Source organism: Salmo salar, chromosome 12 (assembly GCF_965601325.2).
Source record: "Salmo salar chromosome 12, fSalSal1, whole genome shotgun sequence".
Lineage (NCBI taxonomy): Eukaryota > Metazoa > Chordata > Actinopteri > Salmoniformes > Salmonidae > Salmo > Salmo salar.
The window spans coordinates 82,384,518-82,402,791 of NC_138302.1; the positions used below are offsets into that span (position 1 = coordinate 82,384,518).

Here is an 18,274-nt window from a genome sequence, read left to right on the forward strand (position 1 = left end):
AATGTGGAAAAAGGTCGAAAAGTTCAAGGGGGCCGAATACTTTCGCAAGGCACTGTAGATACAGAACTCCTTTATGCAATCGCTATGTCCGATTTTAAAATTGGTTTTCGGCAAAAGCACATTTTGCAATATTCTGAGTACATAGCTCGGCCATCACGGCTAGCTATTTTGACATCCGCCAACTTCGGGGTCACCTAAACTCAGAATTACTATTAGAAAAATTGGATTACCTTTGCTGTTCTTCGTCAGAATGCACTCCCAGGACTTCTACTTCAACAACAAATGTTGTTTTGGTTCCAAATAATTCATAGTTATATCCAAATACCTCCGTTTTGTTCGTGCGTTCAGGTCAGTATCCGAAGGGTAACGCGCGAGTGCATTTCGTGACCAAAAAAATCAAAATATTCCATTACCGTACTTAGAAGCATGTCAAACGCTGTTTAAAATCAATTTTTATGCTATTTTTCTCGTAAAATAGCGATAATATTCCAACCAGGCAACGTTGTATTCATTCAAAGACTGAAAGAAAAACATGGCGAGTTCTCGTGACCGCGCATCTCCAGTCTCACTGTCCCCAGGCTGACCACTTACAAAGTCTGCTGCTGTACTTTGCCCAGAGACAGCAGACACCCCATTCCACTTTCTGGCGGCTTTAGAGAGCCAATGGAAGCCTTAGAAAGTGTCACGTTACAGCACAGATGATGTAATGTCGATAGAGATGCAACAGATGGACAACAAATTGTCAGACAGGGCACTTCCTGTATGGAATCTTCTCAGGTTTTGGCCTGCCATATGAGTTCTGTTATATTCACAGACACCATTCAAACAGTTTTAGAAACTTTAGAGTGCTTTCTATCCAAATCTACTAATTATATGCATATTCTAGTTTCTGGGCAGGAGTAGTAACCAGATTAAATCGGGTACGTTTTTTATCCGGCCGTGAAAATACTGCCCCCTATCCCAAAGAAGTTAACTTGGCTTTCGAAGACCTTAGAAAGACAGGGTAGGATAGATATAGGTCTGTAGCAGTTTGGGTCTAGAGTGTCACCCCTTTTGAAGAGGGGGATGACCGCGGCAGCTTTCCAATTTTTGGGAATCTCAGATGATACGAAAGAGAGGTTGAACAGGCTAGTAATAGGGGTTGCAACAATTGCGGCAGATAATTTTAGAAAGAGAGGGTCCAGATTGTCTAGCCCGGCTGATTTGTATGGGTCCAGATTTTGCAGCTCTTTCAGAACATCAGCTATCTGGATTTGGGTGAAGGAGAAATTGTGGGGGCTTTGGCGGGTTGCTGTAGAGGGTGTCGGGCAGTTGACCAGGGTAGTGGTAGCCAGGTGGAAAGCATGGCCAGCCGTAGAAATGCTTATTGAAATTCTCAATTATAGTGGATTTATCAGTGGTAACATTGTTTTCTAGCCTCAGAGCAGTGGGCAGCTGGGAGGAGGTGCTCTTACTCTTCATGGACTTTACAGTGTCCCAGAACTTTTTTGAGTTAGTACTACAGGATGCAAATTTCTGTTTGAAAAAGTTAGCCTTAGCTTTTCTAACTGTCTGTGTATATTTGTTCCTAACTTCCCTGAAAGGTTGCATATCACGGGGGCAATTCGATGCTAATGCAGTACGCCACAGGATGTTTTTGTGCTGGTCAAGGGCAGACAGGTCTTCGATATTAGATTTATTTTACTTCCACTATAAGGTATTCCAGTGCTCATTGTTGCTGTTAAGTAGCTTTTATTTCTACTTCTCAACACAAGCCGTCTTGTTTGAGCATTCCCTGAAGCAAACACCAAATTCGAATGTATCAGCAGGTGCACAATTTGTTAAAGCTGGTGCTTTATATTACAAACCCAATTGGGGGACACATGTCCATTAAAATTATAGCCTAGAAGACAAATTAAATGATTGTCGTATCACTGCAACACATCCCTTTAATATGCCTAGAGAGCAATGTTTAAGTTGGATTTAGGGAATAGCCTAAACATTTTCTGACAACTCAATATGGATTTAGGCTACCCATGGCACATAGGCCTATCATTGATGGGGCATCAAGTGTCCTATGCACTGTGGAATGTTAAATATATTTTTCAGTCATTCATGCATCTAAAAACCAATCTGTTCAATATGGGGTTTTTTTGTGCGCAATTTTCTCCTCTCCATCTTTGAGGGGAGACACACAACCCTATTTGTGGGATAAATGAACCACAAAAAAATCTGTAGCTGGTGCTCATCTTCGTCTATAACCACATTCAGTGACAATTTCCCGATTAATCATAGTCCTGGCCAAAAAAAAAATACACTTTCATTGGAGATTCTCAATTAAGTGTGCTTTTGAAAAATACTACTAGGCAGCTTTGTCTGGGAAACCAACCCTTTTAGGGCATGGGCTAAGGTTTTTAGGCAATGATGGCACAGATAAATAGCCTTCAACATATTGTCATAGTCTTATTTTTTTGTTTTAATTGTATATATATATATTTACATTTAGGTTACTTGTCTCCAAGATATGCATTGTCTGTGAGCTGTTTTTTTTTGTTCAGATATCTGAAATAAGACAAAAAGGATATATAGGCATACACATGCCTAACAATAGGAATTTCCTATCAAAAACAGCAAATTCTCAAGTTTTATCAATTCCATAAATGTATTTTACACAGAACCCAACTTTTCCTCTGTGTTGACACTCCCCATGTGGTTTTGACAGCATGCAAAAACTGTATTGTAAGAGGCGTGGCCAAACGCATTTCTACAGTGGCGCTCCAAACTAGCTGAACAAAAACAGCGTAGCCATCTTGAAGCCCCAGAGCACAGGACACAGTAGCACTCCACCTGGGAATTAGTCTAAATGTAGGGTTAAAATCCTGTCGCTACCCATAATTTCATTATCGAATATATAGCGTAGAGTAATTCCACAATCAGTTGGCTAGAATATGATCGCAAATACGCGTCATACAACATGTACTATCGAGTCGATTTTCTCCCCACTAGCTGTTGTTGTTCAGTGTTGTTTCAGCCCTTACATCCTTCGTAATGTCAGTCAGGAGCCATTTGTCCCGCCCTTTATCACCGGGAAACGACCAATCACAGCACTTTGGAATCTCTGTGGGGTGACGTTGCATGTAGTCTGCGCATGCGCGCGTCACTTTCGATGCTCCATAGCTTGCAGCAGTGTGAAGATGGCGGCAGGCTCCGATTTGCTAGATGAGGTTTTCTTTAACGCTGAGGTGGACGAGAAAGTAGTTCGTGATCTTGTGGGGTCTCTTGAGTCCGAGCTTTCGGGTCACGAGAGCCCTGAGGCAAGTAGCCAGACAGTCGCTAAACACATGGCCAGTTCCGGGACAGGGTTTAATGCTAATGTCCAGCAGAACAAACGGGGACTTGCTCAAGAGGTTGCAAAAGCAGGTATGCTGTGGTAACGTTGTTTTGCTTGTTGTTTCAAGTGTAAACGAAAGCAAACACTAGTTTATCTTGTGAGTACCTACTTAGCATTGTTCACCCCCTTCTCTCACCCTTGTTTCCGCTCCACAACAGGGGCTGGAGTGCAAGGGGGTGTCATTATTAGTAATACGAGGTCCCAGGGTTCAGCTATGGATGCCTCATCGAGTGAGTCGGACTCATCGGCAGGACACGGCCAAGGAAAGACTGTTGCTGTCAGTGCCAGTATAATAACTCCTCTCCCAAACCACGGGGGGAAAGTATCCTCTTCCGCAACTCAAACGTTGAATGGAGGCAGTTTATTGAACTGTCACAATTCAGGAAGCGCTGTCTCTCTCAGTGGGACACCGCTGTCAAGTAGTTGCACGAGTAGCGGCAATGCCTCGGTAGCTGTCACAGTTGTCAACAACGGGCCGGGGTTGTCAAAAGGACATGCGAGTGCAGTAATGCCACCTTCATTGAACACCACTATCATCCAGGCATCATTCGTGAACTCTCAGAATGTTGTCACCTCGTCTCACGCTGCGAGTCTGGGCACTGGACCTGCTATATCACATATTGTGAGGACATCTATGCAAACTGCGGGATCGGGTACAGCGATGAATGGTCCTAATGCGGGATTGCCTTTCGATTGCCTGAACAATGGTCAGTCGCCCACTTCTGTGGCTGTCAGTTCGGGGTCGCACATCATCATGGCAGAGGCGCCCAAAACAATCATACAGACTGCTCCTGGTGCTGTAACGAACCCGTCGTTCCAGAGCGCACCGAGGGCTTCCACTCCGGTGACAGTAGCTGCGAGCCCGGGAGGGAGCCGTTCTATCGCGCAACAGGTGTTGGCGCCTCGGCACCCCCAGACATCTCCGAACCAGCCCAACGTTCAGAACATCCAGCTTCCCCCAGGTACGCTTGTCTCGCTTTGAAATTAAATACTTACAAAAACGTAATATACGAAAACATAATATTGTTCTGGTATTTATAATTTTATGCCTACACATCGTTTTAAAGACAGTGAAATAGAAGTATATTGCAGACTTGGTGTTGTAATAGTATACTTGCTGCTTCATTGATTATTCTCTGATGATGTTGACCCGTCAATCAAAGGGATAAAACTTACTGGTTGTTCATTGCTTCATCATTTGCACAGAAAATCCCGAACTTTCCCTGCTGATCTGTCTTGGTTGTTCATTGAATTGATGTAGAGTGAGTGCCCTGTTGTGCCTCCCAAGCGCGCTCCTGTTGTGTCTATGCTGCGCTGTTCTCTGCCCGTGCACTGTTAACATTCCTGTCAACTCTTGTTAACACTCAGGAAATGGAAATTGATGTATGACAAGTAGATAATCAAATACTAGCTTTTCAATATATTTTCTGTTATCCCTATGCTTTATTTATTCTGTCATGTAACATTTAGCCTACACAGTAAAAAGTTTGATCACTCATAAACACCAACAGATATAAGGGAAGGCAAACAGGGATATGACATATGCAAGTACAGCATACCGTTCTGGCCTGGTAAGAGCACTACTACAGTATTACCTGTATGATAATGACGACCACCACCAGAAGTGGAGACTGTTGCTGCCCTATGTGCCAGCCTGTCTAAGAAGTGTGTGTATAATATCCTGTCCTCTGTGAGCTCTCTGTGAATACAGGACCAGCTGTGCCTGTAATGCAGCCAGTCTTTTTCTTGAGACCCTTCTTGTGGCGTAGTCAGTGTTGATCCCCCTGTGGCGAGGCACGGTGTCCCGATGCATTACCATGTAGATTACAGCGTGACTCGTTTACACTGCCGCCTCGGTCTGTATGGAACTCTGCCACCTTGTCTCGCCTTGCTTCTTTAGGAAGACTGATTAGCATGAAATGGCACAGTGTTTATGGCCCTTATCCAGCGCTCTATCTCTCAGCTAAATGTTAGCAGATGTGGGAATCGGAGCTAAACTGCTGCCAAGTACTACCTGTTCTATAGAATCCCTCTTCTGTTGATGTAGAGGAGTGTTGTTACAAATGTATTACAGTGTTACAAAGTGTTGTAAAGGGAATCTAACATTGTGACAGGACGGTTAGGGGAAGTCGAATGACCTTTTCTCTCTCCCACAGGTATGGTCCTGGTGCGCAGTGAGAGTGGGCAGCTGTTGATGATCCACCAGCAGACCCTGGCTCAGATGCAGTCCCAGTCCCAATCCCAGGGAGTCATGGCCCCCCGCCCAGCCACCCCCACCAGCACTCCTCCTTTCCAGATCACCTCAGTCCAGGTTTGTTCAATAGACAAGGTCACCTCAGCCCAGCTACCCCCAAAAGTACTCTCCAGATCAGACCACCAGCCACCCCCCTTTTCAGATCATTCCCTTCCAGGTTAAATTAGTCTTAAATTAATCTTAAACCTTCCTCTTTTCCTCAGGCTCCTGGAACGCCCATCCTCACTAGGCAGGTGACTCCCACCACTATCATCAAGCAGGGCTCGCCTGTGCCAACCTCTGCACCTGTCACCACCACCCTCCAGAAGCCTCCTGTCACCACCACACTCCAGAGGCCTCCTGTCCTACAGGTACAGTGGGGGACAGGCAGTGGGGGGCTACAGCAGAGCAGGAGAGATGTAGTAGGATGCACACAGTAGGTTATATTATACAGTAGGGCCTTAGCAGAAGGCAGAAACAGCACCAGTCATGTGAAACTTGCTTTTTTAAAATTCTCTCGAGGGGCACTTTTGTAACGTAGGCATCTCTTTTGAGCTTGAATCCCCTTTTGTGTGTGAGAGTGCTTTCCTGGTGTGTCAGTTTAGTGTGTGTGTATGTGTGTTTTCTGTGTATCTACTATGAGTGCAAGCTGCAGGCTCTCACACACTCATTATCACAGCCAGTGGTTTCAGTGAATGCCTGATTTGTCCCGGGCCAACAGTTTCTGACTCCTTTTCAGTTCTCTCAGGTCTTGTATGCACTGGGTCCTCTCTTAAAGGGATCTGAAGAGTGTTTGCTGTCGGCCAGTGCTGGATAGTATGTGTGTGGAGCCCCATGCTATAGCTCTCCTCCCCTTCAATGAGGTGTCTCCTGAAAGCTCACTATTTTAGTCATACATTTGATCTGGCTTATGGTGCATTGAATATAACAACCTGCATGATGTGTGTATTTCCCCCCCAGAGTCCCATGATTGTGGTAGGGGCTGCTGCAGGCACTTCTATGGGGACAGCGCTACCAGGGGCCACCCAGAGGACCGTCACCGCATCACCCGGGACCACTGTCACCTTTGCAACGGTGCGGAACTAGGTTCCACCCACCCCCATTGGTCAGGGCTAGGTCCTCTGTTCAGGGAATGCTCCTTTGCTAGACCATAGCTGTATTTCTAGTGCTTTGATGGTCTCTGGTAAACAATAAAAATACTGCAAATTTAGAAGGATATGATGGCTTTTGATGAAGTAAGAGCCCATGATGGTTCCTGAATTAAGGAGCTTGACTTTGTTTCTAAGGCTGCCCCCTGTTTATTTTGCTGTAGGAGACGATGGAGAATGTGAAGAAATGCAAGAACTTCCTGTCTACATTAATCAAGCTGGCGTCCAGCGGGAAGCAGTCCTCAGAGACTGCCGCCAACGTTAAAGACCTGGTCAAAGATCTCCTGGTGAGTGACCACACCAGGGCTGCCGGAGAACATGTAGCGAGGCGGCATTTGCCACCGCACTTTTCAATCAGGTGTGGCAGCGTCACACCACTTTTGATTTAGTTTAATAAAATATATTGATGCAAAGTGTTAAGTGCTGTTTTTTTGACGGTTTTGCCTCATGAGTTGACAACTCGCGCAGAATTTCTCTGGCCTTCACATCGGAATGCTGCTTCAGGCTCTTAACGTGTCTTGACCAATCAGATTCAAGTAAATTGCAGGTCGCATGGTCTGGGCACAAAGCTTAAGGCGTTATCTCAACTTCCAGTATTTATTTAGCAAGCGTGATAACACATCACTCCCGACAGACACAAGCAAAAACTCTGTGGGGCGGCAGGTAGTCTAGTGGTTAGAGCGTTGGACTAGTAACAGGAAGGTTGCAAGATCGAATCCCCGAGCTGACAAGGTAAAAATCTGTTGTTCTGCCCCTGAACAATGCAGTTAACCCACTGTTCCTAGGCCGTCATTGAAAATAAGAATGTGTTCTTAACTGACTTGCCTAGTTAAATAAAGCTCAAATAAAAGCAAAAACTCTTCCATAAATGTAGTAGCCTATACACCTAAACATTAGCCATCTGACATGCGGTATTGTATGGAAATAACACTATTTTTCAGTCTAATCAACTGTAGGCTACTAACAACAGCAACTGCCTACTATGCGCCCTGTCCCTCTGGCCAGGGTAAACAAAGTGGTAACGTTGTGTATTTGTAGCCCATTTTGTTTGTGAGAAATTGTGAATCGGATCAAATTTGGTTTATATACTGAACAAAAATATAAACGCAACATGTAAAGTGTTTGTCCTATGTTTCATGAAGTGAAAAAAAAGATCCCAGAAATGTTCCATACGCACAAAAAGCTTTTTTCTCTCAAATTTTGTGCACACATTTGTTTACATGGCTGTTAGTGATCCTGCCAAGATAATCCATTCACCCGACAGGTGTGGCATATAAAGAAGCTGATTAAACAGCATGATCATTACTCAGGTGCACCTTGTGCAGGGGACCAAAAAAAAATCTGCAGTTTTATCACACAACACAATGCCACAGTCTCAAGTTTTGAGAGGGTGTGCAATTGGCATGCTGACTGCAGTAATGCCCACCAGAGCTGTTTCCAGATAATTTTAATGTTAATAATTTCTCTACCATAAGCTGCCTCCAACGTCGTTTTAGAGAACTTGGCAGTACGTCAAACCGGCCTCACAGCCGCAGACCACGTGTAACAGCCAGCCCAGGACCTCCACATCTGGCTTCTTCACCTGCGGGATCGTCTGAGGCCAGCCACCCGAACAGCTGATGAAACTGAGGAGTATTTCTGTCTGTAATAAAGCCCTTTTGTGGGGAAAAACTCATTCTGATTGGCTGGGCCTGGCTCCCCAGTAGGTTGGCATATGCCCTCAGGCCCACCCATGTCTGCGCCCCTGCCCAGTCATGTGAAATCCATAGATTAGGGCCTAATGAATGTATTTCAATTGACTGATTTCCTTATATGAATTGTAACTCGGTAAAATCGTTGAAATTGTTGCATGTTGCGTTTTTATATTTTTGTTCAGTATATTAAAACTTGGGCTGACTAGTTTACCTAGACTTTTTCAATCCAAAATTATTAACTGGAATGAATCAATAAACACAATAGCTGACAGACTGAATACATCTTTAATTAGGCCTGCAGTTGCATAGGGCAGGACATACACAATGCAAACCTGCATGAAGCAAACTCAGCCCTGTGTGTTGTATTGTCCAAAGAGGTTGCTTTCTAAGAGGTTTCTGAATAGGAATCCCCCCTAGTCCTTCTTTAAAATATAGTTCTTATGAACAAGTACAAGGTTGCTGCAGTTTGACAGAGTTTTCATCCTCCCCAAGGCCAGGAGATTTCTTTAAACCATGTGACTTGATTTAGAAAAACTCTGGTCCCATCATGGCCCATATGAAACCTTTTTACGACAGATTAATCACATTATACCGTATAAGGTCTAGAGGTTTACCGGGTTAGGTTACCAGATCAGAAAAAAAACTACAGGCCCCAGAATTTTTTTCCGCTACACCACTCTGGGTGGTGCCACCTCTAGACCACACACACCACTGATGGGATCCAGGTAGAGATCAGGACTGTTGGTGTCAGCTGCTGAGAGTATCACAATAGACAGGGATTGCAATCTGATGATGAACATTTTGCATATTTCTTTGGAACTGATGGTCTGTTCTCATTTCCAACAGGAAGGGAAGATTGAAGTCGAGGACTTCACCAACAGGTTATACAGAGAGCTCAACTCCTCACCTCAGCCTTACCTCGTGCCTTTCCTCAAGGTAAGGAATCCTCCTACGTACCATTGAATAAACAAAACCGAGTTATGACCCAGTCTTCAGCACCCACCCACCAGTTTGCTTACCCACCAAACTATTCTGCCAAATGATCAAATTATCTCTGCCTTTCTGTCTGTTTGTCCTCCAGAGGAGCCTTCCTGCCCTGCGGCAGCTCACCCCAGACTCGGCAGCCTTCATCCAGCACAGTGGGCTCCAGCAGCAGGCCCCTGCCACCACCCCCACCACGGTGGTACTGGACAGCCCAGCCCTGCGCCCTGCAGCCCAAACCATCAGACCACACCTCCAGCCTGTCATCAGCAAACAGGGGCAGACTACCCCAATGGTACTATTTACATTTACATTTAAGTCATTTAGCAGACGCTCTTATCCAGAGCGACTTACAAATTGGTGCATTCACCTTATGATATCCAGTGGAACAACCACTTTACAATAGTGCATCTAAATCTTTTAAGGGGGGGGTTAGAAGGATTACTTTATTCTATCCTAGGTATTCCTTAAAGAGGTGGGGTTTCAGGTGTCTCCGGAAGGTGGTGATTGACTCCGCTGTCCTGGCGTCGTGAGGGAGCTTGTTCCACCATAGGGGTGCCAGAGCAGCGAACAGTTTTGACTGGGCTGAGCGGGAACTGTGCTTCCTCAGAGGTAGGGAGGCGAGCAGGCCAGAGGTGGATGAACGCAGTGCCCTTGTTTGGGTGTAGGGCCTGATCAGAGCCTGAAGGTACGGAGGTGCCGTTCCCCTCACAGCTCCGTAGGCAAGCACCATGGTCTTGTAGCGGATGCGAGCTTCAACTGGAAGCCAGTGGAGAGAGCGGAGGAGCGGGGTGACGTGAGAGAACTTGGGAAGGTTGAACACCAGACGGGCTGCAGCGTTCTGGATGAGTTGTAGGGGTTTAATGGCACAGGCAGGGAGCCCAGCCAACAGCGAGTTGCAGTAATCCAGACGGGAGATGACAAGTGCCTGGATTAGGACCTGCGCCGCTTCCTGTGTGAGGCAGGGTCGTACTCTGCGAATGTTGTAGAGCATGAACGTACAGGATCGGGTCACCGCCTTGATGTTAGTGGAGAACGACAGGGTGTTGTCCAGGGTCACGCCAAGGTTCTTAGCACTCTGGGAGGAGGACACAATGGAGTTGTCAACCGTGATGGCGAAATCATGGAACGGGCAGTCCTTCCCCGGGAGGAAGAGCAGCTCCGTCTTGCCGAGGTTCAGCTTGAGGTGGTGATCCGTCATCCACACTGATCTGTCTGCCAGACATGCAGAGATGCGATTCGCCACCTGGTTATCAGAAGGGGGAAAGGAGAAGATTAATTGTGTGTCGTCTGCATAGCAATGATAGGAGAGACCATGTGAGGATATGACAGAGCCAAGTGACTTGGTGTATAGCGAGAATAGGAGAGGGCCTAGAGCAGAACCCTGGGGGACACCAGTGGTGAGAGCACGTGGTGCGGAGACAGATTCTCGCCACGCCACCTGGTAGGAGCGACCTGTCAGGTAGGACGCAATCCAAGCGTGGGCCGCGCCTGAGATGCCCAACTCGGAGAGGGTGGAGAGGAGGATCTGATGGTTCACAGTATCAAAGGCAGCCGATAGGTCTAGAAGGATGAGAGCAGAGGAGAGAGAGTTAGCTTTAGCAGTGCGGAGCGCCTCCGTGACACAGAGAAGAGCAGTCTCAGTTGAATGACCAGTCTTGAAACCTGACTGATTTGGAGCAAGAAGGTCATTCTGAGAGAGATAGCAGGAGAGCTGGCCAAGGACGGCACGTTCAAGAGTTTTGGAGAGAAAAGAAAGAAGGGATACTGGTCTGTAGTTGTTGACATCGGAGGGATCGAGTGTAGGTTTTTTCAGAAGGGGTGCAACTCTCGCTCTCTTGAAGAGCGAGAGGTACTATACCACCATATTGCTATTATTAGTGATAGATTATAATCACATCTCATTGTTTACTCTTATTAAAATCGGTAGTATTAGAAGTACACTACATGAACAAAAGTATGTGGACACTTGCTCGTTGAACATCTCATTCCAAAATAATGGGCAATAATATGGAGTTGGGCCTCACTTTGCTGCTATAACAGCATCCACTCTTCTGGGAAGGCTTTCCACTAATGTTGGAACATTTCTGCGGGGACTTGCTTCCATTCAGCCACAAGACCATTAGTGAGGTCGGGAACTGATGTTGGGGGATTAGGCCTGGTTTGCAGTCGGCGTTCCAATTCATCCCAAAGGTGTTCGATGGACTTGAGGTTAGGGCTCTGTGCAGGGCAGTCAAGTTGTTCCACAACGATCTTGACAAACCATTTCTGTATTGACCTCGCTTTGTGCACGGGGAAATTATCATGCTGAAACTGGAAAGGGCCTTCCCCAAACTGTTTGCCACAAAGTTGGAAGCACAGAATCGTCTAGAATGTCATTGTATGTTGTAGTGTTAAGATTTCCTTTCACTGCATCGCAGTGCTTGAGGCGTCACTACAGACCCGGGTTTGATCCCAGGCTGTGTCACAGCCGGCCATGACTGGGAAACCCATGAGGCGATGCACAATTGGCTCAGCGTCGTCTGGGTTAGGGGACGTTTGGCCGGCCGGGATTTCCTTGGCCCATTGCGCTCTAGCGACTCCTTGTGGCGGGCCTGGGCGCCTGCAAGCTGACTTCGGTCGCCAGCTGGACGGCACATTGGTGCGGCTGGCTTCCGGGTTAAGTGAGCAGTGTTTAAGAAGCAGTGCGGCTTGGCAGGGTCGTGTTTCGGAGGACGCATGGCTCTCGACCTTCGTAGGGGAGTTGCAGCGATGGGACAAGACTGTAACTACCAATTTGGATATCACGAAAAAGGGGTAAAAAGTACAACAAACAAAAAATAGTTTCCTTCACTGGAACTAAGGGGCCTAGCCCGAACCATGAAAAAGAGCCTCAAACCATTATTCCTCCACCAACAAACTTTACAGTTGGCACTATGCATTGGGTCAGGTAGCGTTCTCCTGGTATCCGCCAATCCCAGATTAGTCCGTCGGACCGCCAGATGGGGAAACGTGATTCATCACTCCAGGGAACGCATTTACACTGCTCCTGAGTCCAAACGCGGCGAGCTTTACATCGCTCCAGCTGAAGCTTGGCATTGCGCATGGTGATCTTAGGCTTGTGTAAGGCTGCTTGGCCATGGAAACCCATTTCATGAAGCTCCCGTCGAACAGTTATTGTGCTGACGTTGCTTCCAGAGGCAGTTTGGAACTTGGTAGTGAGTGTTGCAACCGAGGACAGACGATTTTTACGCGCTTCAGCACTCGGTGGTCCCGTTCTGTGAGCTTGTGTGGCTTAGCACTTTGCGGCTGAGCCGTTGTTGCTCCTAGACGTTTCCACTTTACAATAACAGCACTTACAGTTGACCAGGGCAGCTAGGGCAGGGCCGAAATTTGACAACTGACTTGTTGGAAAGGTGGCATCCTATGATGGTGCCACGTTGAAAGTCACTGAGCTCTTCAGTAAGGCCATTCTACTGCCAATGTTTACTATGGAGATTGCATGGCTGTGTGCTCGGTTTTATACACCTATCAGCAACAGGTGTGGCTGAAATAATTGTTTGAAGGCGGTGTCCATATACTTTTGTGTATTTATAGTGTATATGAAAGGATTTCCCACCTACATCTTTCCAACTGCCCCATTGACCCCTAACCTTGAACCATCAGGTGCTCCAGCCTCAGCAGCAGGGGGCAATGGTAAGGCCTCTTCAGATGACCCCCATGGTGACCCTCAGAGGTCCGCCCCCCCACAGTCACATCATGCTGGGACAGCCACAGGTGCAGCTCAAACAGCTACAGACAGGTGAGTGGGGGAGGAGACAATGTGATACAAAAAGAGAAACCAATAAAACATATCTGTCTGATCTCTTTCTGACTCCTGTCTATCTCCCAGTCCCTGTGGTGAAGCCTGGAGTGTTGACTGGATCTAAGTCGTCTCCTGGTGCTGCCTCTCTGGCCACTGCAGTTCAGAAGAACAAGCTGAAGGAAGCTGGGGGCACGTTCAGGTCAGCTATGTATGTCACATCCACAAACCAGTAGGGGGACAATTATCACAACTAAAATGAAAGATTGAAAAGTTATGTAGCTGTTGCCTGGCTGACTGTTTTTTTGTGTGTCCAGGGATGATGATGACATCAATGATGTGGCATCTATGGCTGGGGTTAACCTGTCTGAGGAGAGTGCCCGTATCCTGGCAACCAACTCCGAGCTGGTGGGAGTGGTGACACGGTCCTGTAAGGACGAGGCCTTCCTCCATACCTCCACACTCACCAGAAGAATACTGGAAATAGGTGAGACTAACACACACACACACACACACACACACACACACACACACACACACACACACACACACACACACACACACACACAGTTACACACACTGAAAGATGCACCTTTGAGCTTAGCTTTCACACTGGTTCCCTAGATCCTCACTGACTGCAAGTGTTTCCTCTCCTCAGGTAAGAAGTTTGGTGTGAGTGATCTGGGGCCGGAGGTAGTGAACTACGTGTCCCACGCCTCCCAGACCAGGCTGCAGAACCTGTTGGAGAAAGTCTCTGAGGTGGCCCAGCAGAGGAACATCAACTTCAAGGTCTGTACAGTTTTGTGCATATTTGCATCTTTAGCATGTGTTCCTATGGTCTGGTACTTTATGGTGAATGAATGTATGTGTTGATAGGAGGACAGTCGGTACGAGCAGACGAGCGACATGCGTGCCCAGATCAAGTTCTTTGAGCAGCTGGATCAGATGGAGAAACAGAGGAAAGAGGAGCAGGAGAGAGAGATTCTGATGAAGGCAGCAAAGGTACTGGAGCTGTTTCAGCACAGACCTATTCCACTATCACTCCCATTATATTAGACTTTTAGGGCCACTAATGGTGAGAGGGTGGACATTAATTACTTTATTCGGGAGACCCAGTTAACACATTCCGATCTGTTTTCTGATGGGTGTCCTTTCAGTCTCGTTCTCGTCAAGAAGACCCTGAGCAGCTGCGGTTGAAACAGAAGGCCAAAGAGGTAAGAGGGATGGATAGGGTTATGAGAATTTGGCATAACAAAATATGTGTCACCGAAGTGTCCATAGTAGGGGTGTGTTTGTGTAGGCCTATCTCGTGTATATGTGTTTGTCTCCAGATGCAGCAGCAGGAGCTGTTTCAGTTGAGACAGAAGGAAGCTAACCTGACGGCGCTGGCAGCCATCGGCCCCAGGAAGAAGAGGAAAATGGAGGCTGCAGCCGCTGCAGCTGGAGCTGAGGTAACATGGCCTCCACTTTCTCTCAAAGTGTGGTTGTGGGCTGTTTCTTCATGTAGTCAAATCACAATCTTCTCTGTCTCCTTTTTTATTTGTCTTTTGCCCTCAAACTCCCCCTCAACTCTCTGCCACTTTCTCACTTTCCACCTCAAACTCCCTCTCTTGTTCTCTCTGACTGTCACTCTCCCTCCCCCATCTCTCTCTCAGGGCTCAGGGTCCAGTCCCTCTGCGTCTGGTAGTGGTAGTTCAGGAGCATCCAGACAGTTTATCCGCCAGCGCATCACGCGTGTCAACCTCAGGGACCTGCTCTTCTGTTTGGAGAATGAGAGAGACACCAGTCACTCCCATCTCCTCTACAAAGGCTTCCTCAAATAGACACCGAGAGAGCCAGACCAGAGAGCTGTCACCCTAACCTCCACTAAAGCAACTCCCTCAAATAGGGCTGTACCCTAGAATTGGATAAAGAGGACAGTAATACAATGATGTCAAGATTCTCCAGGCCAAAGTGAATGGAGCTAACTAAAGTGACTGGAACGTTTGTCTCTCCTGTATACTCTGGTTGTCCTTTCGCTCTTCATCTGGTTCTAGGCCCTGACCGCTCCCTCTACACTCCTCCACCTTCCATCAAAGCAATCCTGGAACTCTCACATTTTCTACTGTTTTTATTTCCTTTTTATTGACTGTTTTAGAATCCCCTTTTAATGAAACTGTAAATAAATTAATACACATTATTATACATTTTACTTGGAAGGCCATTTTGTAGTGTGCAAACCGATTCTACAAAAAAGTCAATTCATTTTATAATTGTGTTTATATGAAAAAAATATTTTTAATAATTAATCATCAGTGTTTCTAGCGATTGTTAAGAACAATTATCCTCATCTTGTTATAGGTATTCTATTGGCCTCTGAATTAGTTTGAACACTTCTGATTTCTTCTTGCCTTCCTGACAATAGAAGCCATATATTTTAATATAATGTTGAACAGCAAAGCAATTAGTCTAGTGATTAATTCTGAAATCTGAAGCAGTCGATGTGTCTCTTTAGTTTCTCTGTTTGAGCTTGTCTTGAATTCAATGTCTTGTATTTATATTCTGTAATCAGATCAAACATGTTTTTCTTTTCAGTCTCCATTTGTGTTTTTGAGATCCCATCTCCTGTGTTACTGCATGGGTTAAGGTGTGAAAATGTGTATTTTAGAGGGAATGAGTTGATAGTCTACAATTGTATTCAAATGATTTAATAATTTTTTTATGCATTTTTGGGTAATTTAGGTATTTGCAGTGATGAATTATTGGATTTCAACAATAGTAAAAACTATTTTAAAATGGACAAAAACTCAAAGACCCCTTTGTCACCACAAAACAGCTGTGCACATGCATGTAGGAAAGTTTCATTTTTATTAGTTTTATTGGACTGCATGTATTCTACCATTTCTCAAATAACTTAATTATTATGAATCATTGCGTTATTCTTCTATTCTAACCCTAGATTTGATGATATTCTGAGGTATGAATGGTGATGTTATTATTTTTAAAGCTGTCCTATCAGTTCAATAATCTGTGCTTCTGTTCTGATGCCCCATTGGACAGCCCTGGCCTGTGGTATATTTTCCTGATCACTTTGATTTTAGATGAAGATTTTTCGGTACCTGTTACTTTACATATTTGTCTCTTACAGAGAAATCAAAGTAAGGGGGAGCATTGTATGTCTCCCTTATTTCTTGTACATTTTGCACAGACACTTGTTCATATGTAAATATTTTACCTAAAGTTTTTTAACTGCAATGGTTTTGTATAGGATTGTAAGATAATAAACTCCTTCAATAAAAGTACAAAATATTTTGCCATATTTTCATATTCATGCACTAGAGGACAATGCTACATCACTGACGTCTGCATGTTCAGTTTATGAAATAAAAATATTATTTGGTTATTGCAGATCTTGGGTGAACAGTGTTGTAGTAGATCTGTAGTTTTGCAAGGTCAATATACTGTACAGACTTTCCATGTAGCTCATTTTAATTTAGGTGGTCCTAATCGTCTGGTTGAACCAATAGGATTGAGACATTGTCACATTCTCCTGACTCATTTCCTGTCTGCTAGCATCTATAAAACCAACATTTGTCATCATCAATATCTGTCGTCCAGCTCAACAGAACAGACAGACACAGCAGCACACCAGTCTGTCCTTCTGTTCTGTGTCGGTTCGGCTCGGTTCAGTCATCCACTATTATTAAAAGACAGGAATGGGCAGCATAGTGTGCCTGACGTATTGGAAACAGATGCTACATCAGATGCCAAGTAACGTTCACCACAACTGGGGGATTGAAACAATTACACCATTCGGAGTGTCTGTTGGGACATAGGCCTGATGTTACACTGATTGTGACCAGCTTCAACATGCATGCAGAACAATTCATATAATGGCCAGCTGCAGCTTTCAATACTGATTCATTCTATTTTCACTCTGTTCAATGGTCGTGCTGTTAATTTCCACAAGATGGCAGTAGTAACTTGCGCTATTGACAGGTGTATGTTTTCAGGTAACCTCAGCAGAGCAAGATCTGCTCAATGTGGATTTCATTATAAATTGTAAGCCGCATGGCTGTGACTTGATTTATCCCTTTATCACTGAACTGTTTACTCAGTTCAATCTCCAATCTAAGACAGCCAGAGGGTGGGGTCGGTGCTCAGTGTCTGTGACCTATAAAGCATCATCTCATGGATGCTCTTGCTGAGCATATTCCTGAACAACACACATCTTTTCATTGAATAGTGATGATTGTATACAGTGTCAATAACTTACACAAGTGTGTGGCACTCCCCCAAGTGAGCAGAGCACTCAATGCTGGGATGTGAGTCATTGTTGGTTGCTTCCTTGGTGCCAGACAGACAGGGCATCTGAGTACAGCTCTGGTGTTTCAGGCTCACCTGCCCTTTGTGCTTCGGCCCAATCCAATATTTTCCCTGGTAATTCCCTTCTACTGCACGACATGGCTGCTCTTTCAGAGTTAAGTCCACATAATCTCCCACTTGAGTGCCAGAAACAGAACGAGGACTGTAGTTGCCTAGCGACATCTCAGTGAGTGCACCTGGAGGTGGTGGGTAAATACCCTGAGCCTTCAAGGGGGTAGAAGTGACATCACTGCTTCCTGTGATAAGTGTCATAGAACATGTTTGTTTACGACCTCTCATTTGTTAAAGGGAAACTGCACTCGCTGTCGTGACGTGACTTTCATTAATGTGATTAATCGAATTACTGTTATTTATCGAATCAACTAACTATGTTTAATTGTTACACAATTAAATTAATCATGTAACAATTAACTCATTAGGAATTTGGGGAACCACAGAAGAAGTTGTTTATAGAGTTACCATCTCCCGAATTAAATTCTAAAAGATATATAAGTTATATATCGATAAAGGTCACTTAATCATTACCTCATATCAGTCTCATTCTGAACGTTGCATACTCCTTTGATCCGCAAGAACCCCAGCTTTACTTATGATTCAGCACTACACAAAATTAGTTTAATTTTTTATTTACTAGCTAACAAAATAATAACACAGAATAACATAAACACTTAACACATGAGAAAAAGTCCCGAGTGGACTAAC

The 18,274-nt window shown here is 45.3% G+C and overlaps 1 protein-coding gene across 2 annotated transcripts; it reads left to right on the forward strand.

Annotated features, from left to right (window-relative positions):
* Positions 1–2,858: 2,858 nt before the first annotated feature.
* On the forward strand, positions 2,859–16,496 carry LOC106565801 (transcription initiation factor TFIID subunit 4). 2 transcript variants are annotated; one of them, XM_014133347.3, is made up of 16 exons: positions 2,859–3,399; positions 3,529–4,332; positions 5,527–5,681; positions 5,828–5,974; positions 6,564–6,677; positions 6,916–7,038; positions 9,292–9,381; positions 9,527–9,721; positions 13,072–13,207; positions 13,298–13,418; positions 13,525–13,694; positions 13,866–13,996; positions 14,084–14,209; positions 14,365–14,421; positions 14,539–14,658; positions 14,863–16,496. In XM_014133347.3, the coding sequence occupies exons 1-16, from the start codon at positions 2,928–2,930 to the stop codon at positions 15,028–15,030; spliced, it is 3,129 nt and encodes a 1,042-aa protein (XP_013988822.2). In that variant the 5' UTR covers positions 2,859–2,927; the 3' UTR covers positions 15,031–16,496. The 2 variants fall into 2 exon arrangements, with proteins under 2 accessions (XP_013988822.2, XP_013988824.2); XM_014133349.3 differs by having other exon boundaries at positions 2,860–3,399; positions 13,298–13,409.
* The last annotated feature ends 1,778 nt before the right edge of the window (positions 16,497–18,274 follow it).